At 45.9% G+C, this 20,410-nt stretch overlaps 1 protein-coding gene across 1 annotated transcript in view; it reads right to left on the reverse strand.

Moving 5' to 3' along the window:
* Positions 1-20,410, reverse strand: part of LOC126092274 (intraflagellar transport protein 52 homolog) — a 68,300-nt gene that overhangs the window by 32,034 nt on the left and 15,856 nt on the right. The window contains exon 4 of the mRNA XM_049907791.1: positions 16,712-16,847. Coding sequence (XP_049763748.1) covers positions 16,712-16,847 — 136 coding nt within the window. The remainder of the gene's footprint in view (positions 1-16,711; positions 16,848-20,410) is intronic.

A 20,410-nucleotide genomic window follows, 5' to 3' on the forward strand; every position in this document is an offset into this window, starting at 1 on the left:
GTCTATAAAATATGCCATAGAGAAATGGAGGTCCTGAACTAAAAATTAAATGCCATATTGCTACAATGGATAAAAAGGAAAATGCAGTCGACAGCCCACACATTGTGCCAATAACTCAGATGGCAGACAGACACTAGAACGTAAATGGTTAAAAAATGGGCATTCCATCAGGAAATGGCAGACTGTCAAAGGTTGAGCGCAAAGAGCACAAATTGGTGGGGGAGGACCACTTAACAAATGGCCATGGCTAATAAGACAGTGCCTGATATGCAACCTAGTTAAAATGATATCCTCATGGCGAGAAGGCTGAGAGGAGGTCGTTCACGCCACTGGGAGAGGCTTAAGAACCCGCAGCTTGTTCCCATGAAGGGAAGACCAGTGGTGTTGCCAAAGTGACACCACCTGCTAACAGACAGCAACACAAGAGATCACTGGAGGGGATGTAAAAACTAGCAGGCTGAGATACGAGGACTGTAGCCTCGGCAGCAGTGTCAGCGGCCTTGTTTCCTATCAGACTGAAGTGACCAGGAACCCACATAAACATCACAGTGGTTTCCTCAAGTGTGAGCAAATGGCAGCTTTTCTGGACCCACTGCACTAAGGGATCAACAGTATACAGCATACAGAAGTTCTGAAGAGCATTGAGAGAGTCGAGGCAGATGACACAATTGAAAAGCATGTGTTGTCGGATGTACTGTGTGGCCTGATACACAGTGAAGAACTCCACTGTAAATACTGAGCTGTGTTCTGGAAGTTGATACCGAAAAATGTCGGAGCCAATGCCAAAGGCACACCCGACACCACGGTCAGTCTGACAGCCATCAGTGTGCACAAAGGTATTATTGCGAAGGATGAGAAACTTATGGCCATAGAGCGAGACTGGAGTAGTAAACTTAGGAAGCGAATTAAGGTAAAGTAGCCAGTAGTGTGAAGTTAAGCTGCCGGACCAATAGCCGAAAGTGAACTCCAGGAGGTAACAGAGAAGAGTGATGCGCCCCATACTGGCAATCAAAGGAGTTATTGAAGGAGAAGGCATAAGACGAATGGCCTGGCATGACAGACAAATGGTATGCATATCTGAAGAGGAGAAAATCACGGCGGTACGAGAGCAGTAGTTCGACAGATTCTGTATGCAGACTCTCAACCTGGCTAGTGTAGAAGGTGCCAGTGGCCAAATGGATGCCGCAATGCTAGACAGTATTGACACAGTGTAAGAGAAACTGACGTGCAGATGCACGAACAAAATACCCATAGTCTAGTTTTGAATGGACAAGGGACCGGCACAAAAGGAGGGGGTTCGTTCGAACCACTCCCCTGGAAGTACTGCTGAGGACACACAGATCACTGAGGGACCACGTACGGCAGGCGGCCGGGTAAGACATAAGACATGTGAGACGAAAAAAGAAAGTTTTCTATTGAGTATGAGCCCCAGGAATTTCGTAGTTTCAATGAATGGAAGAGCAACAAGCCCAAGATGTAAAGACAGTGGAAGAAGCCAACAGCGCTGCCAGAAATTCATACAAATGGTTTTGTCAATGGAGAAGCAAAAGCCATTGTCGATGCTTGACGAGTAAAGACTATCGATACAATGCTGAAGACATTGCTAAAGGAGACATGTCTGTGGAGAAGTGAAATGGATGGCAAAATTGTCAACGAAAATGGAGCCGGAGATGTCCGGCAGGAGACAGGCCACAACAGTGTTAACAGCAATAGCAAAGAGGATGACGCTCAGGACAGAACCCTCAGACACACCGTTTTCCTGGATTAAGGTGTCCAACAAGGCAAAACTCAGACATACCTTGAAAACTCAATCTTTTAAAATTTCCTGAAGCAAATGGTGCATGCAGCCCCAGAAGCCCCCCATGTAAAGAGTATGGAGATTACCAGTCCTCCAGCAGGTGTTGTAGACTTACTCCAAATCGTAAAACACGAGCACAATCTGGTACTTCCACGAAAACCGCTCGTGATGTGGGTGAAAAAGTGAGGAGATAGTCATATGCAGAATGGTGTGCTCAAAATCCAGACTGAATCGTAAGTTCTGTCACCCTGCAAACACAGCTGGTAAGAGAAATGGGGCGATAACTAGAAGGAAGGTGTTTATCCTTATCGGGGTTAGATATAGGTGTCATAGTTGCTTCACACAAGCATCTGGTAAACATGCCTCTGCCCAGATGAGATTGTACGTATGAAGGAGAAAGTGTTTGCCCGCCAGAGAAATGTTCTGCAACATCTGAATGCGAACATCATCCGGCTCGGGCAGAGGATCGTGATGAAGTGAGAGCATGACCTAGCTCCCTCATAGTAAAGACAGCATTGTAGCACTAACATTCTGAGAACAGAACATTACTGCCCAAGCCTCCTCCACTTGTTCTGATGGAGAAAGGCAGGATGATTGCGGATGGAGCTTGAAATTTCTGCTAAACAGCATCCCATTGTGTTGGAGATAGCAATGGGGTCCACTATGACAACATCTGCTAAGATCAGGCCAAAAATTGGGGGATGGAGCCTGGCCCCAGACAGCTGTCGGAGGTTGGCCCACACAATGGAAGAGGAAGTGGAACTGTTGAAAGAATTGGCAAATCAAATCCAGCTAGCTTTTCTGCTATCCCAAAGAGCACAACAACACTGTGGACGCAACTGTTTATAATGAATGCAAACATAGGATGACAGTTAAAAACGTGAGAGCACATTTCTGTGCGCAAATTGCATCGTGCCACGCCTCAGTCCACCAAGGGATCAGAACATGGTGCGGTAAAGAGGAAATGTATGGAATGGAATGTTCTGCGGTGGTAAGCATAACCTTTGCAAGACATTCTACTTGGTCGTCACAACTGGTCAAGGTCGCCAGGGAGTTGTATAGGCCCCAGTCGGCCTTAAAAAGCCGCCATTTGGGTGCGCACGTAGATGGAGTGGGAGTCAACAAATAGATGGCACACGGGAAATGGTCACTTGATTATGTGTCAGAGTGAATGAATCATTCGACACAATGGGCAGTGCAGAAGGAGAGGTCCAAATGGGAACAGCTGTGTATGAGTCTGAAAGGAACATGGGTGCTCCCGTGTTAAGGCAGATGAGGTTACATTGACTGAGAAGGTCAGCCAAGTGGGCACCTCTCTGATGGGTTGTGGGAGAGCCCCAGTGGGGTTGGTGAGCACTGAAGTCACTGAGCAGCAGAAGGGGGAGAGGGAGTTGCCCAATAAGCTGGAGGCAGTCTACCCTGCTGACATTGAATGACAGAGGGATGTAAACGACACAAAGGGAAAATGTGAAGTGAGGAAGGGAAATGCGGACTGCAACAGCTCGAAGCCGGGTAGTCAAGGAGATGGTTTGACTATGAACATCACTCCACATGAGCAGCATGACTCCCCCACGAGAAGGAATGCAGTCCTCTGGGAGGAAGGTCAATGCAGCCCAGAAAGAAATGCGAGAGCTCAAAGCAGTTGTGAGAACACAATTTTGTTTCTGGAGGCAGAGAACAAGCAGACCGCGTGATTCCAAGAGCAGCCAAAAGGTCTCTTTGATGGATCTGAGGCTGCGAATGTTCCATTGGAGGAGAGTCGTGATGAGGAGAGGGGATGAGTGCCAGTCTTCAAAGACTCACCGTTACGGGGCACAGAGGCTGGAGGATCCTGCTCCATGAGATCTACAGAGGCTTCGGCATTCTCCCTCTGTTGGTCTGTGGTGTCCAGGGCAAGAAAATGGTTGTCACTGCGCACCAGCAACACAGAGGTGACCCGGGTTGGGGTATCACGTGGCAACACCATCGAAGAGGATCTCCGAATCGGCAAAGGAGGAGACCATTTGCCTTTGTTTGATTTCTTGGAGCTTTTCCAGTTGGCAGAGCAAGACTCAGATATATGTTGGCTCGAGGGACATAAGAAGCCTTCGGGGGGGCATTCCTTCTGTCCTTTCCAGGCTGCCAGATGTGAAGCAGGTGACTTCGCCCGATGAGGCAAAAGTTTGGTGGCTTGTTGCACATGTGGAGGAGGAGATGGGGATGCTAACGTGATACTGACAGATTTTACAACCGTAGCGCTGAATTTGAGGTCGCATGTCTGCACTGGCCATGTCCTTCATGGAGCGAGATGTAGCAAGAACAGTACTGTAAGTGACGGATGGTAGAATGCAGGGTTTACGAGTAGCCAACAACTTATGAGCGACTGGGTAAGGCACTTTTTCCTTCATCCAGATCTCCTGGACCACCCACTCATCAAGATACAGGGGACAAACTCGGGAGGAGGGGGTTCAGAATGTATGGTCACACTGTGATAACATCATAGCCTGCTTTGATCTTTGTTGGAAGCACCACTCTATCAAAAGTGAGAAAAAGAGTGGGTGCGGGCACTAATGATACATCTACCTTTTTTATCACCCGATAGACTGCAACGACACTCTGATCACTCTGATCAGAGAGAGACAGGTTTGGATTCCTGCCTCAGTCAGACCTTCGAGCAACATAGAGTAAATAACACCATGGGAAGAATTCAGAGTCCGATGGGCCTCAACATGAGCAGGATAACTGTGGAGGGACAAAGATGCAAGCAGTTGTTGTGCTTCAGAATCAGAAGTAATCTCCAAAACCAAAGTGCCATTGAATAATCGAGAGCAGGATTTCACAGGGGTGGCAACTGCAGCAACACCTTTCTGAATAATAAACAGATTTACTGTAGCAAAGGACTGACCATCTTCAGTATGAGGAACTGTAGTGCAGCTGGGAGGGTCTTTTGAACTGTGAGCTTCATTCTGTTTACGTTTAGTAGACGTTGACTGTATAGAAGATGACTGGCTCATTGCAAGAAAATCCCCCACGACTGCCAACATCTCCAATGGCTCCTTCCAACTGGGAACCTCCTCAGAGGGGGGTGCACCTGCCTTAAGTAATTGTTCACACCTCAGATCACACCTCCCTAACACCTGATGGAGGGACCAATTGACAATTTGGAAGGTAGCAGCTCAGGCATTACCCCTCCTTGGGCCTGGCCTGTACCAGGAGGTACATGTGAACCCTACCTGTCGACCCGGGGCTAGGAATTACAAGTTACCCAACTACCTGTCATGTATCAGATGTGCGGACCGGCCTTCAGGAGTGCACAGGGAGGAAGAAGAAAAAGAGGAACCTCAATTAGTGATGTAAAGGAAGCACAGGAGAAGGGGAATAAAAAACAGTGGAGAGACTGTTCTGATGTCGGCTACTGAAAATGCAGAATACATTCCCAAAAACATCCCAGATATGTTCCCCAAGGTAGGGGAAGAAGAATAGCAAGAGGACAGACATGCAGCTTGGAAGAGAAAAAACACTGCAAGGGCTAGGGCACCGAGGTAGCCAAACATGAACCCACCAAAGAGCGGCGAGCCCCTTGGGAGAGATACAGTGGTATGCACATCTACCGAGTGAGCATGGGACCCAGGTTTGAATCCCAGAATCCCAGCCTCAGTACAAATTTTCATTCATTGCTTCAGTCTCCACATATACATGATAGATGTTTGAGACTTGAGGCTGTACAGCAACACATGTAGTAACTTTGAACTTGCTGGTACACCCTATTTGATGGTATGTCTCATAGTTCGGGAGGGTAGTTAGGCTAACTGGAGTAGTTAGGATGAATGATACTTCAGTTGTGACACACACTCTTTTTCTAAGTTCCAAAATGCATCACGAATAGTTGTGGATATGAAGTTCATGACAAAAGGAAGCAAATGAACGCCTGGCATTATGGCTTGAGCTGCTGCTGGAATTAGCGGCCATGTGCGCGTGAGGTGTGCTTGCTTGTGTGAATGAATGGTGTGTGTGTGTGTGTCTTTTTCTGATGAAGGCTGTCACTGAAAGCTTATGTGTAAATGTCTTTTAATTGTGCCTGTTTGCAACTTGTCATCTTTATGGTAAGTAGAAATCTAACTTTTCCTACACTGTTGACATTCTTACCTGGAGTTGCCATTGTTCAAAGTTATTAATGGGCCTAAGCAGTCTCTTTGAAACTGACCGTGAACTTGGTTTGTCCCGATATTCATTGAGAGAGGTGAGCGACATATCAGACTGACATGCCAGTATCTGCATGCCAAGAGGAACATTTGCTCAAACATATTGCGTGTCTAGAAGAGGCTGTAGTTACAGCAAGACACACCTTAATAAAAGCTGCAAGGACTACACAGCCTAAGGAACAACAAACTTGCCAGCAGGCAAGCATAACGCGTAATCATCTTTCACACAAGCTCAGCTTGTGACTTTAATCCAAGTTGCTCATTGGTTTTTTGTTCTAGAATAGAAAGCCGGGCGACTATCATGAGGATTTTAATGCCAAAAATCTTCATGGATTGGTCTTCAAATTTTTGTGTTTCATTGAACAATCCCAAGCCACACACAAATAGAATAGTGTTACTAGGACTTTATTTGCTGTACAAATTAGAAACCATACCCAAACAGGTTGATTAATTGACTGCAATGGAAGAGAACTGTGTAGTCAGTGTTCATTTCAATCTGCCTGGGACCCAGGTGAAAAGCGACTTCGCTAGGAAAAATAAAAACTTTCAGTGTAGTTGACACGCTGATGAAAGAAGTTACTGTAAACATTACCCTGCATGATTAGACTCGAGTTATCAGCCTGATCAAAAAGGAAGTCCACAAGACATGGAATCGTGATGTACCTGTGAAAGAAAAGATCAAAGATATGGCCTTCCTGTCAACAGCAGCTCCAGATCAAAATCCAGTGAGGACAGTGATGATTATACCCTTGTGGTCACTCTGCTTACACTATAATTGTGATAATTCATGAAGCATTCACTGATGAAATTGCCCTGATTGGTACCTCATTTATTTATTAATTAACAATGTTTTCTCATGAGCACATGCTGGCAAAAAGCATGGTGGTCTCTCTAAGTGCTGGTTACAATATTCCATTCCATTCCATTCATTAGCAGTTTCAACTGCAATATAGAGGGGTATGTATGGCCTTTGAGTGATTGTGATTTTTTTTTTTTTTTTTTTTTTTTTTTTTTTTTTTTTTTTTTTTTTTTTTTTGTGGTTTTAGGGCGCAAAACTTCTATGGTCATTAGCGCCCAGCCCATGACTTAAGACAGTAAAAAACCGAAATTGAAAACCAGCAGCAATGGGAACAAAGTCATAAAATTGGAGAAACTAAAAATAAAAGGAATGCTTAAAAATCCACTACAGAAAGGGGGTGGTTGTCACCAAAAAGCTTCAAATGACTGACGTCATTTCACTGTCACTAATAAACTGGAGAACGCGGTCGGCTGAGCGCGTGTCATCTGCTAAAATCGACGATAGATCAGGCGAGAGCTGTAGACGGGAGCGTAACGGATTAAAATAGGGGCACTCAATTAAAAGGTGTCTAACCGTCCACAGCTGAGAGCAGTGGGGACAGAGTGGGGGAGGATCGCCGCTTAAAAGATGTCGATGGCTAAAAAGACAGTGCCCTATCCGGAGTCTAGCTAAAATTACCTCCTCCCGACGACGCGTTCGGGAGGAAGAGGTCCAAGCGCAAGGAAGGGCTTTCACTTCCTGCAATTTATTACGGGGAAGTGCCGACCAATGCGCATGCCATAAATGAGCAACTTTGCGACATAAACCGCTCCGTAGATCGGTGAAGGGAAGCGACTGAATAACTGGCCGAGGAAAAGAGACTGCAGCCTTGGCCGCTATATCGGCCGCCTCATTCCCACAGATACCAGCGTGTCCCGGGAGCCAGAGGAATGCCACCGAGACGCCCCCCAGGTGGAGCAAGCGCAGACAGTCCTGAATCCGGTGGACCAGAGGGTGCACAGGGTAAAGAGCTTGGAGACTGAGGAGAGAGCTGAGAGAATCTGAGCAGATAACGTACTGTATCCGCTGATGGCGGCGGATGTAGTGGACAGCCTGGAGAACAGCGTAAAGCTCCGCAGTATAAACCGAACACTGGTCGGGAAGCCGAAAGCGATTTGGGGTGTCGCCAACAATATAGGCACTCCCTACACCTAACGATGTTTTTGAGCCGTCGGTGTAAATAAATGTGGCGTCCGTCATTTGTGCACATAGAGCAGCAAATGCCCGACGATAAACAAGTGTAGGGGTACCATCCTTGGGAAATTGACAAAGGTCACGGAGCAGGCAGATCCGGGGACGGAGCCAAGGCGGTGCTGTACCCCAAGTTGTCAAAAAAGTTTTAGGAAAGCGGAAGGAAAGAGAATGGAGCAGTTGACGGAAGCGGACTCCCGGGGGTAGTAGGGAGGAGGAGCGGCCTGCATACCCTACATCAAAGGAGGCGTCGAAAAATATGTCATGGGCTGGATTAGCAGGCATGGAAGACAGATGGCTAGCATAACGACTCAGGAGGACTGCTCGCCGATTGGACAGCGGAGGTTCAGCAGTCTCAGCATAAAGGCTTTCCACAGGGCTAGTGTAAAAAGCTCCAGACACTAAACGTAATCCACGGTGGTGGATAGAGTCGAGACGCCGAAGAATAGACGGCCGAGCAGAGGAGTAGACTATGCTTCCGTAATCCAATTTCGAGCGCACTAAGGCGCGATAGAGGCGGAGAAGGACCACTTGGTCCGCTCCCCAGGAGGTACCATTCAGGACACGGAGGGTGTTAAGCGATCGCAGACAGCGAGCCGAAAGATAGGAAACGTGGGAGGACCAGCACAGTTTTCTGTCAAACATAAGAACTAAGAATTTAGCGACGTCTGAAAACGGAAGGCTGACAGGACCTAGATGTAAGGAGGGTGGAAGAAACTCCTTACGTCGCCAAAAATTAACACAAACGGTCTTACTGGGTGAGAAACGGAAGCCGGTTTCGATGCTCCACGAGTGGAGGCGATCGAGACATCCTTGAAGACGCCGTTCAAGAAGGCTGGTCCGTTGAGAGCTGTAGTAGATTGCAAAATCGTCCACAAAGAGGGAGCCAGAGACATCAGGAAGGTGACAATCCATTATTGGATTGATGGCGATGGCAAACAGTACAACACTCAGCACGGATCCCTGGGGTACCCCGTTTTCTTGGGAGAAAGTACGGGAGAGAGTAGTGTTCACCCGCACCCTAAAAGTGCGCTCTGCCATAAATTCGCGAAGAAAAAGGGGCAGCCGGCCGCGAAAGCCCCAAGAGAACAGTGTGCGGAGGATGCCTGTCCTCCAACAGGTATCGTATGCTCTCTCCAGATCAAAAAATATTGCTACCGTTTGGCGTTTCCGGAGAAAATTGTTCATGATATAAGTGGAGAGAGCAACAAGATGGTCAACTGCAGAACGATGCTTCCAAAATCCACATTGGGCTGGTGTTAAAAGACTGCGGGATTCCAGCCACCAAGCTAAACGGTAATTCACCATACGCTCCAAAACCTTACAGACACTACTCGTGAGAGAAATGGGGCGATAGCTAGAGGGGAGATGTTTGTCCTTCCCAGGTTTCGGAACGGGAACGACAACAGCTTCTCGCCACCGTCTGGGAAAGGTACTGTCGGTCCAAATTCGATTATAAAGGCGAAAGAGGTAACGCAGACTATGGGTTGATAAATGCAGCAACATTTGGACGTGGATACCATCCGGTCCTGGGGCGGAGGAGCGAGAAGAAGAGAGGGCATGTTGGAGTTCCCGCATGGAGAAAACAGTATTGTAGCTTTCGTGATTTTGAGAGAGAAAGCAAGATGTTGCACTTCCGCTGCACGTTTCTTCGGGAGAAACGCTGGCGGGTAATTTGAAGAGCTCGAAATCTCAGCATAGTGCTGACCCAACGAGTTAGAAATTGCGACGGGGTCCACTAAGGTATCATGCGCGACAGTGAGCCCAGAGACCGGGGAGAAACTTGGCGCGCCTGAGAACCGTCGAAGCCGACTCCAAACGTCCGAGGAGGGAGTGAAGGTGTTAAATGAGCTAATAAAGAATTTCCAGCTTGCCTTCTTCCTATCGCGGATGACACGACGGCATCGCGCACGGAGCTGCTTGTAGCAGATACAGTTGGCCAAAGTAGGATGGTGACGGAAAATGCGAAGAGCACGCCACCGCTCACGTATTGCGTCACGGCATGCCTCGTTCCACCAAGGAACTGGGGGGCGCCGGGGCAATTCGGAGGTGCATGGTATTGAACGTTCCGCAGCTGTAAGAATAACGTCGGTAATATGTGTGACCTCATCGTCGACGCTGGGAAAGCGACAGTCATCGAATGTCGCTAGAGACGAAAAAAAGTGTCCAATCGGCTTGGGCAAATTTCCAGCATCGCGAGCGCATATATGGCAGTGGAGGCTGCAGTCTAAGGACACATGGAAAGTGGTCACTCGAGTGTGTATCATCAAGGGCGAACCATTCGAAGCGCCGAGCTAGCGGAACAGTACCGACCGCAAGGTCCAAATGAGATAAATTCGTCGTGGAGGCAGACAAAAATGTGGGGACCCCAGTGTTGAGGCAAACTAGATCCGCTTGGTGGAAGACGTCTAGCAATAGAGAGCCACGTGGACAAGGATGTGGAGATCCCCAAAGCGGGTGGTGGGCATTGAAGTCCCCAACCAGCAAATAGGGGGGTGGAAGCTGACCAAGAAGATGAAGGAGATCAGCTCGTGCCATTGGTGTGGATGATGGAATGTATACAGTAGAAAGAGAGAACGTGTATCCAGAAAGGGAAAGACGGACGGCGACAGCTTGGAAGGAACTGTTTAGGGGGAGAAGAATCATGAGTCCTCCATGGGCTGGAGTGCCTTCAACAGAGGGGAGGTCATATCGGACGGACTGAAAATGAGGGAGAACAAAGCGGTCATGGGGACGCAGCTTTGTTTCCTGAAGACAGAAGATGACCGGCGAGTAGGATCGTAAGAGGACCGACAATTCATCCCGATTGGCTCGAATGCCGCGGATATTCCAGTGGATAATGGACATAGGGTGAACAGAAAATGGAGGAATGTGACCAAGGGTGCTGTCAACTCAACGACTGCTCAGAGCTAGCGACCGACAGCATGGAATGGCATTCAGCCGAAGGCAGAAGATCCTGATCCATAGGTTGGTCAGGAGCAGCCCCTGCCACCAGCGATCGGCCGGTTGACCGGCCACCAGCAGTGCGCCTCGGCGACACAGAAGACGGCCGAGGGCGATTTCCGCCAGGTGGTGCTGTAGATGGGACACACCTTGGCGGAGAAGGAGAGGAACTGGGTTTCTTTGTAGCCTTCTTGGAAGAATGATGTTTAGATGAAGGAGGAACCGATGGTTGTGAAGTTGCGGTGCGCAAAAACTCTTCACGAGTATGCTCTTTTTTTGAAGACTTGGCGTCTGACTTTTGGGCTCGAGATTTAGCAGAACCCGACAAAGGGTGAGCCATAGAGTGGGCAGGCGAAAGTGTTGAGGTTGAACGAGCGATCTTTGCGCTGGCCGATCTGACGACCGTGGCACTAAAGGTGAGGTCGCAAGTCTGCGTGGCCGCCTCCTTTGTTGGCCGAGGAGAAGCAAGGACAGTGCTGTATTTTCCTGTCTGAGGCACGGTGGGCTTGCGACTGGCGAATAATTTTCGAGCAGCAAAGGTCGACACCTTTTCCTTCACTCTTATTTCCTGGATGAGCTTTTCGTCCTTAAAAACGGGGCAATCTCGAGAGGAAGCAGGGTGGTCACCCATACAGCTGATGCAGCGAGGGGATGGAGGTGGACAAGCACCCTCATGGGCATCCTTGCCACACGTAACACATTTGGCCGGATTGGAACAGGACTGGCTGGTGTGATTGAACCGCTGACATCGATAGCAACGCGTAGGGTTTGGGACGTAAGGGCGAACGGAAATTATCTCATAGCCTGCTTTGATTTTCGATGGGAGTTGAACTTTGTCAAATGTCAAGAAGACAGTGCAGGTTGGAATGATGTTCGTGTCAACCCGTTTCATAACTATGAACTGCCGTTACGCCCTGGTCAGACAGATAGTGCTGAATTTCTTCGTCAGACAATCCATCGAGGGAGCGTGTATAAACGACTCCACGCGAGGAATTTAAGGTACGGTGCGGTTCCACCCGGACAGGGAAGGTGTGGAGCAGAGAAGTACGCAGCAATTTTTGTGCCTGGAGGGCACTATGTGTTTCTAACAACAGGGTGCCATTCCGTAATCTGGAACAAGACTTTACAGGACCTGCAATTGCGTTGACACCTTTCTGAATAATGAAAGGGTTGACCGTGGAGAAGTCGTGACCTTCATCAGACTGAGAAACAACAAGGAACTGTGGCAACGATGGAAGAATCGTCTGTGGCTGAGACTCAGTATACTTACGTTTGTGAGCAGACATAGTGGAAGGTGAGGAAACCATTGCGGAAGAATCCCCCATGATTACCGGCGTCTCCGATGGCGCGCTCCTCCCTTGTGGAGGCCCTCTCTGAGGGCACTCCCGCCTTAGGTGATTGTTCACACCTCAGGTCACACCTCCCGACAAACGGACGGAGGGACCAATCGGCACTTTCGGAAGGTATCAGCTCGGGTAATCACCCCTCCCTGGGCCTGGCCGTTACCAGGGGGCTCAGTATACTTACGTTTGTGAGCAGACATAGTGGAAGGTGAGGAAACCATTGCGGAAGAATCCCCCATGATTACCGGCGTCTCCGATGGCGCGCTCCTCCCTTGTGGGGGCCCTCTCTGAGGGCACTCCCGCCTTAGGTGATTGTTCACACCTCAGGTCACACCCCCCGACAAACGGACGGAGGGACCAATCGGCACTTTCGGAAGGTATCAGCTCGGGTAATCACCCCTCCCTGGGCCTGGCCGTTACCAGGGGGTACGTACGTGTCCTACCTGTCTACCCGGGGCGGGGAATTACGCGTTACCCCGTCACCGGCTACGCACAAAAGGCGTGGGTCGGCCTTCAGACACGCACAGGGAGGAAGAAAGAGAAAGGGAAAGGAAAGAAGAGAGGTCTCAAACGCCGCAGCGGAGAAAAGGGAAAGAGAAGAGGTAAGGAAAAGAGAAGGACAAAGGAAGGAAGAAGACATAAAAACAAGGAAGGCGAAGAATGCAGTACATTTACGAGTGTCCGTCTCCGGACGTAGGCACAAACCATACTCCCAGATGGGGAGAAAGGGAAGGAAAGAGCCAGAGGTGAGGGGAGGAGGGGCGAAGATAGGGATGGGGAAGGATGCGGAAAGGGAAGGTATGCAGCCCGGAAAGGAAGGAAGGCCACATTAGCTCGGGGTCCCGTGCTCGCTACGCACATATCCACAAAAGAGTTGTGGACCCCCTGGGGGGGGCCTTTGAGTGAGACGAGTAATAACATAACATATACATTTAGCTTTCACATATAGGCATCATCAGAATAAAAGTGTGTGCAAAAATGAAAGTCTAGAACTTTTGAAATACCACATTCCTCAACAACGCACGACATATCAGAACAAGCACAGTAAGTGAGACAAACATGAACCACTTTTAACAACTACAAGGCAAAACTTACACCATTCTTAACATGTTACCAAACTTCAAATAAATATTACATTTTAATTCTTGCTCTTTCTCTTTGATACTTTAACCACCAAGAGTCGACAGTGGAGTAGATGTAATACAGCTCATTTTTTAGACTTACAAGGTTTTCTGGCATGACCGATCGATAGTGTGCTTCTGGGCATTCTGTCGAGTTGTTGTTTGCATTTTACACATCATATTTAAATGCTGACCCAAGTCCCTCTTCAGGCGCTGTGAGTTTTGTTGTTATGGTACTCACCGCCTAAACTCCAACCAAGCTGAACCCTTGTTGGTCTATTTATAGCTACGTTTGATTCCCCAATGGAAAATCCAGGATGGAATATAACCATGTTATGAAAAGGATAGTTGCTATTCACCATGTAGCAGAGATGCTGAGTTGCAGATACGCACAACAAAAAGACGGTCAGAAAATGAGCCTTCAGCCAAGAAGGCCTTTGTCGGAGGCAAAACACACACACACTCCACACGACCACAGTCTCTGGCTGCTGAGGCCTAAGCAGTCAGAGACTGTGGTTGCGTGTGTGAGTTGCGTTTGCATGCATGTCTTGTGTGTGTTTTGTCTCTGAAGGAGGCCTTGTCAGCCGAAAGCTCATTTTCTGGCTGTCTTTGGGTTGTGCCTATCTGCGACTCAGCATTTCTGCCATATGGTGAGTAGCAACTATCCTTTTCATAATATTGTTACATGTTCGATTCCCGAAGCAGACTACACTCTTCGATGCTCTTTTATTCCAGAACTAGCACTAATATACTCTGAAAAGTAAGTTCTTTTAGTATTTTCCAACAAGGGTGGTTGTGATGAATGGAGATATTGTAATAGTGTGTCAGGCACCAAGCATTATTTAACTTGAAACCATTGTCCCTGTTCATTAGGTTTTCTTACATCTTTATTTTGATAGACGGGTTAATTATGCTGCCCCAGAAACATGGCACCTGCACCATGATACTTGTCTCATCAAATTTCATTTCACTTCATGATTATATACAAGGCAGTGTTCAGCGACAACCGATCTGTTGGGTGTTTTAGTTAAGTATGTCGTTGATACTGCCTGCTCTCTCCTCGACTGTTCTGATAATCGACCCAATGTAAGACATGCCACATTCACATGGAATGTGACACACATCTGTCTCTCAGAGACCTAGATCTTCTCTAACATTAAAAAGAATACTTTTTATCTTAGTTAAGGGACTGATGCATATTTCCAAAGGAGCATACCAATATTTCTCCATTCTTCCTCAGTCTCAGTCTCATCCTCTTTCTGAGGCATTCTTGATTTTGACTGCACCACCTGTTCAGTTTGATAACCTGAGAACAAATGCCTTCAGAACACTTTTTGCAGGTTTTGTAATCCTTTGGTGAGGCTCTCCTTGTCCAGAAGTGTTCAAGCTCTAAATAACGGAGTCTTTAACACCGAATTTCCTTGTGACTGACGGTATTGGCTTGAGGTGTGGAGATACAGGTCAGTGTGTGTAGGTTTTATTACATATACTGTGAACCAGGGATCCATCCATTCTTCTCTTCACTAACACGCCGAGGGAAGGTGGCTAGCAATATTTTTCAAGTTGATATTATGATGGACAGGGGTTAAATATTCCAGGAACCCTTGAAGCTTTCTTTGCTCCATATGGTCACACCACAAATGTGTTCTCCATCTACTGACAGAAACACATTGGTTTCAGGTTGGCATACTGTAGTGCCTTTGCTTTAGAGTGTTCCATGTGTAGGTTCGCCACAACATTTGATAATGGACTATCATTTGTCACACATCAGTTTGTTTATCATATTTTCCGTCCGGTAGGAGATAAATAGATGTCAGTATGTGTCTAAAAAGTTCTGGGGAACAAATGCCAAAGGAATCAGAAAATGGAACCTCGTAAAGAGAGAGACCACACTGATATTGACCATTATAGCTGTATCCTGGAACCGCAATTGAATGAGGCATTGTACGAAGTCAGTGGAGATGCAGATGTGGTCTTCACACCTCCCACATTACACTGAGAATGTGTTTCAGGTATTTTGCCGATAGGTACATAGGTACACCAATACTACTAAGACTCTTACAGACTTCCTTATGTACCTTAGGAAGGTTACTCAGTAGAGGTGGCATTGCCACTTATGTTTTAATACCCTTAGTGACATTATGTGGCAAGCCAGACTCACTGAGAAATCACCATCATGTTCCTCTCAATTTTATTTGTTGGATCAACATTTGTCCGGCGGTCTGCAATGTCATTCAATAGATCGAAAATCTTCTTACTGTAGCTCACATGTGACATTAGGAATGTGCTGGCAGAACTACAGCTTTCTTGTCATCTGGCAGATTTCTTAATGCTAGTTCTCCTTTAAAGATGTTTGATCTTAGCCTTGACACCTTGTAAGTGCTCCACAGGTGTCATGGCAAATCTCTCCTGCTACTTCCAGTACAAGATACACTATATGCTCCACAGCGCTTATTTACTCTGCTGCTGGTAGCAATTTTGGAGTGGGCACGAAATATAACCCTTTGACAATGATCTTCACTGTGCTCTTTTGAAATGACGTCTAGCATTTGTAGAGCATCACAAATTCTCTTTCACACTACAGTCTGGCTTGCTTGCATGGTGCACAATCCAATTTGCCGCTGATGTGTTAATATGATATTTCATTTCAGTGAACTTGGGTGCAACTTGTCCATCTCAACACACAGAGAAGATGACCTGTCCTTGGTGGAGCTTATCCAACTAGTGTACACTGTGAAATATCATCTCCCCATAGAGTGAGGTGATGTCTCATGTTTTCTCAGTGTGATTGATTAACAGTGTGCTTCCAGGCATTTTGCCAAATTGTTGTTTCGATTTTACGAACTAAAACAACAATTCCGTAGAACACCCAGAAGCACACTATTAAGCAAACCATTTGTAGCTGTCAACTGGAGAACAGGCTGTAAATTCCTTGCTATGCTAATAATAATAATAGAACAAGAACAAACATTCCTTATATTTTGAACTTCAATGTGGAATTTAATGTAGTCGCAGTTGAAACTGTGTTCATTATAAATTGACAAATATACACCATATTATATACTGCACCAATGTAGATACAAGGACTCACAAAAACACAAATTAAAATACACATACACCAATGGTGCTTTGGCTACTAAATGACTATGGTACTGTTAAGCCAGGAACGAAGAAAAGAAGCAAGATGCATAAAAAAATGCATGCAGATGTTAGTTGTTGTAAATCTAATTTCATGCTAAAGAAACAAGCTTAATTTAGCACACATTATTATTCTCACAATGCATATTTACACTTACTGGGAACTATAATAGTCATCTTGATATGCTGAGTATTTCCCTGAAGCTTGAGCAATAGATCGGTTTATAACTCCATTTGTAATTAAGCATTCCTTAGGATGGAAGTATTTGTAGTATGTTGTCCGAATAACACAATCTGAAAATAATTTATTTGCAATTAAAGAAACATATTACATAAAAAAATAATTATCAAAAACTAATAATCTTTTTCACATATTTTTTGCTTTCCGAAAATATAGTTTCAGTTTTTTTAACAAAAATGCTGTTATGCACCACAACAAACTACCTCAAGCAGGTAATGTCGACATAACTTTGACTTTTACAGGAAACTCACCATAATCGATAACACCATCCATGCCTCCTCTTGCCCCCCCCCCCCCGCCTTCAAGCACAAATTGGGACTTTTTCACGCTATGATTGACCACATTATTGAGGTGCTCCTAAATCCTTCTGCTTTTGTTACTTAACTTAATAACTTAAAATACTTAGCTGTCAAAAATATATATCAAGCAAGCATTGTACAAAAACTTTATACTCATAAAACCAACAAAAACATAAATTACTCTACACTGAATTTTTAGGTGACATTTTATATCGTACAGCTAATTTGTAAAAAAACACACAGTGTCCTTTATCACCAACAATATCACCAAGTTGCTCTTTATACACAAAGAGAAACATCAGACTGAAAAATTTCTCAGATCTAGAGTCTATAAAAAACAGTGTAATATATGTCTGAATTTTTATACAGAACAGATCGGGAGGGCATTTAAGACCTTCATTCATGAGCACTTGCTCAACAAGAACAGTGGGAATTCAAATGAGTTGACTTTTGCAGAAAATCTCAAAAGTAAGAAACACATTCTTCCTACTTCAACCATTGCTGAACATGGAAATTTTGCGTACAATTGACAAGGACAACAAAATTAACCTTTTAGAAGAATTTGAAATATATGAACATTCCCCCTTCAATTCAAAAGACTTGTTGAATGATCAACTTGCTTCTTTTTTTTTTTCTTCAAATGTATCATTCAGGGTGAATCACCTAAAACATACACAACAGAAATTGTGGAAATGGAAAGTGCTAAGAATGTGTGGTTTTCACAGAATGGATTGGTAGTTATGGGCTTGTATTGTTAGCCAATCAGTAGATTGTAATAATACTTAGAAAGAGTTTTTTTGCAAACATACACTTTTTTAAATAAACAGTGCCTACAGACATTAACAAACTAAAAATAAGGTAAATTAGAATGTAGTGGTGTCTGTTGCAGGATTTTAGTGAGACTTGTTTACAACATGTCATATTTTGAAAAGTTCCCACACCAACACTTGTAGAATACCTGTGGTAGTACACACTAAAGAACAACACAAGTGCATACATTAGTTATGTGGATTCTGACCACTAACAAGACAACTGACTATCACAGGTCGTGTTATAATTGTCCACTGGTAGGGGCACTACAAACATTCAGTCTGGCATGGAACAACTGCTGCACACATGCCAGCATTTCAGTGGAGATGGCCAAGCAGGCTGCTGTAATACGTCATTGCCTATCATTGGGTGTAGTTGGTATTTCCTTGTAGACAGCATCGTTCAGTTTTCTCCACAGAAAAACAGCTAAAGGCATCAAATATGGGGAACGGGCCAGGCAAGGTAAAGGCCCCCTGAGCCCTAATCCAATGATTTGCACTATGGACTGGACGGCCATCATATTGGTACCACAGGTTAATCCTAGTCTGCAGAGGAATGTCTTCTAGCATCTTTAGAAGACAGTCTCTTAGGAGGTTACGATTCTTGCGTGCATTCAGTGTTCCACCTAAGAGACATAAGAACATGAGCTGATGGTTCACTATCCCACACATGATTACACTTCATGGATGCTGACATATCCCCTGAGAAAGCCAGCGGTGATTGTCAACTTACCAACAGTGCACGTTTTGGCAGTTTACCTGGTCATGATTCGTTAATGTGGCTTCTTCACTAAACAAGATATGTGATACCACTGGAGTATGCTGTCTTAATGTCCATGTATTGAAGTTAAAACGATTCTCATAACAGTTTCCATGCAGCTCTTGATGGAGAGATGTGATAGGGATGGAACCTATGTGAATGGACAATGTGTAAGACACTTGTCTGACTCATGCTACATCCTCGTACAATTGTGCAAGAGCTAACATGTGGATGAACTGCAACAGCAGCAAGAACATTAATTTCCCCTCCTTTCTGTCATCAACTGTTTCCTTCTGTAACATTGTCTAGGTGTTAAAACTACCACTTTCATATAGCAGTTGGAAAGGCTGATAAATAACTGTTGAGAAAGTTGACGTCTACTGGGATAATTCGCCATATACACCATACAAGAATGAATTGCATTCTCCCTTCACTCTTCATAAACCATGACCAAGTCAGCTTTTTCTGCATTGGTAAACCTCTTTGTCCATGCATGACTTTCCATTTGTGCAATATTTGCGATGCAAGTTTTAGGTGATCCACCCAGTACATGATTTCTTAATATACCTCAATCAAAAAATGGAAAACCCAGGATGGAATGTAACAATATACAAGAAGGAAAGTTGGTACTCACCATACAGCGGAGATGCTGAGTCGCAGGTAGCACAACAAAAAGACTCTCACAATTAAAGCTTTCGGCCATTAAGGCCTTCGTCAACAAGAGACACACATATGCGGTGCGCACCCCCCCCCCCCCCCCCCCACACACACACACCACACCACATGACTGCAGTCTCAGGCAACTGAAAGCAGCAGCACCAGTGCATGATGGGAGTGGCGACTGATTGGGTGTAATGAGGAGATGGTGCAGGAAGGGGGAGGCATAGTATGGTGGGGGTGGCAGACAGAAGTGCTGCAGTTAAGATGAAGGGCAGGAGAGAAGGTGAGGAAGGGGGGGGGGGCAGTAGCGGAAAGGAGAGAAATAAAAAGAAATTAAAAGACTGGGTGTGACGGTGAAATGACGGCTGTCTAGTGCTGGAATGGGAACAGGGACAGGGCTGGGTGACTAATGAAGGTTGAGGCCAGGAAGGTTGCAGGAACGTAGGATGTATTGCAGGGACAGTTCCCACCTGCGCAATTCAGAAAAGTTGGTGTCGACAGGAAGGCATACATATGGCATAGGCTGTGAAACAGTCACTGAAATGAAGAATATCATGTTTGGCAGTGTGTTCAGCAACAGGGTGGTCCACTTGTTTCTTGGCCACAGTTTGTTGGTGGCCATTCATGTGGACAAACGGCTTGTTGGTTGTCATGCCTACATAGAATGCAGCACAGTGGTTGCAGCTTATCTTGTAGACCACATTACTATTTTCACAGGTAGCCCTACATTTGATGGGATAGGTGATGTTAGTGACTGGACTGTAGTAGGTGGCGGTGGGATGATGTATGGGACAGGTCTTCCAGCTAGGTCTATTACAGGGGTATGAGCCTTTAGGAAAGGGATTGGGAGCAGGGATTGTGTAACGATGGACGAGCATATTGTGTAGGTTTGGTGGATGGTGGAATATCACTGTAGGAGGGGTGGAAAGGATAGTGGGCAGGACATTTACCATTTCAGGGCATGACGAGATGTAATCGAAACACTGGCGGAGAATGTAATTCAGTTTCTCCAGTCCTGGTTGCTACTGAATTACGAGGGGAATGGTTCTCCGTGGCTGGATGGTGGGATTTTGGGAGGTGATGGGAGA

The sequence above is a fragment of the Schistocerca cancellata genome, chromosome 7, assembly GCF_023864275.1.
Source record: "Schistocerca cancellata isolate TAMUIC-IGC-003103 chromosome 7, iqSchCanc2.1, whole genome shotgun sequence".
In the NCBI taxonomy this organism is placed as follows: Eukaryota; Metazoa; Arthropoda; class Insecta; order Orthoptera; family Acrididae; genus Schistocerca; species Schistocerca cancellata.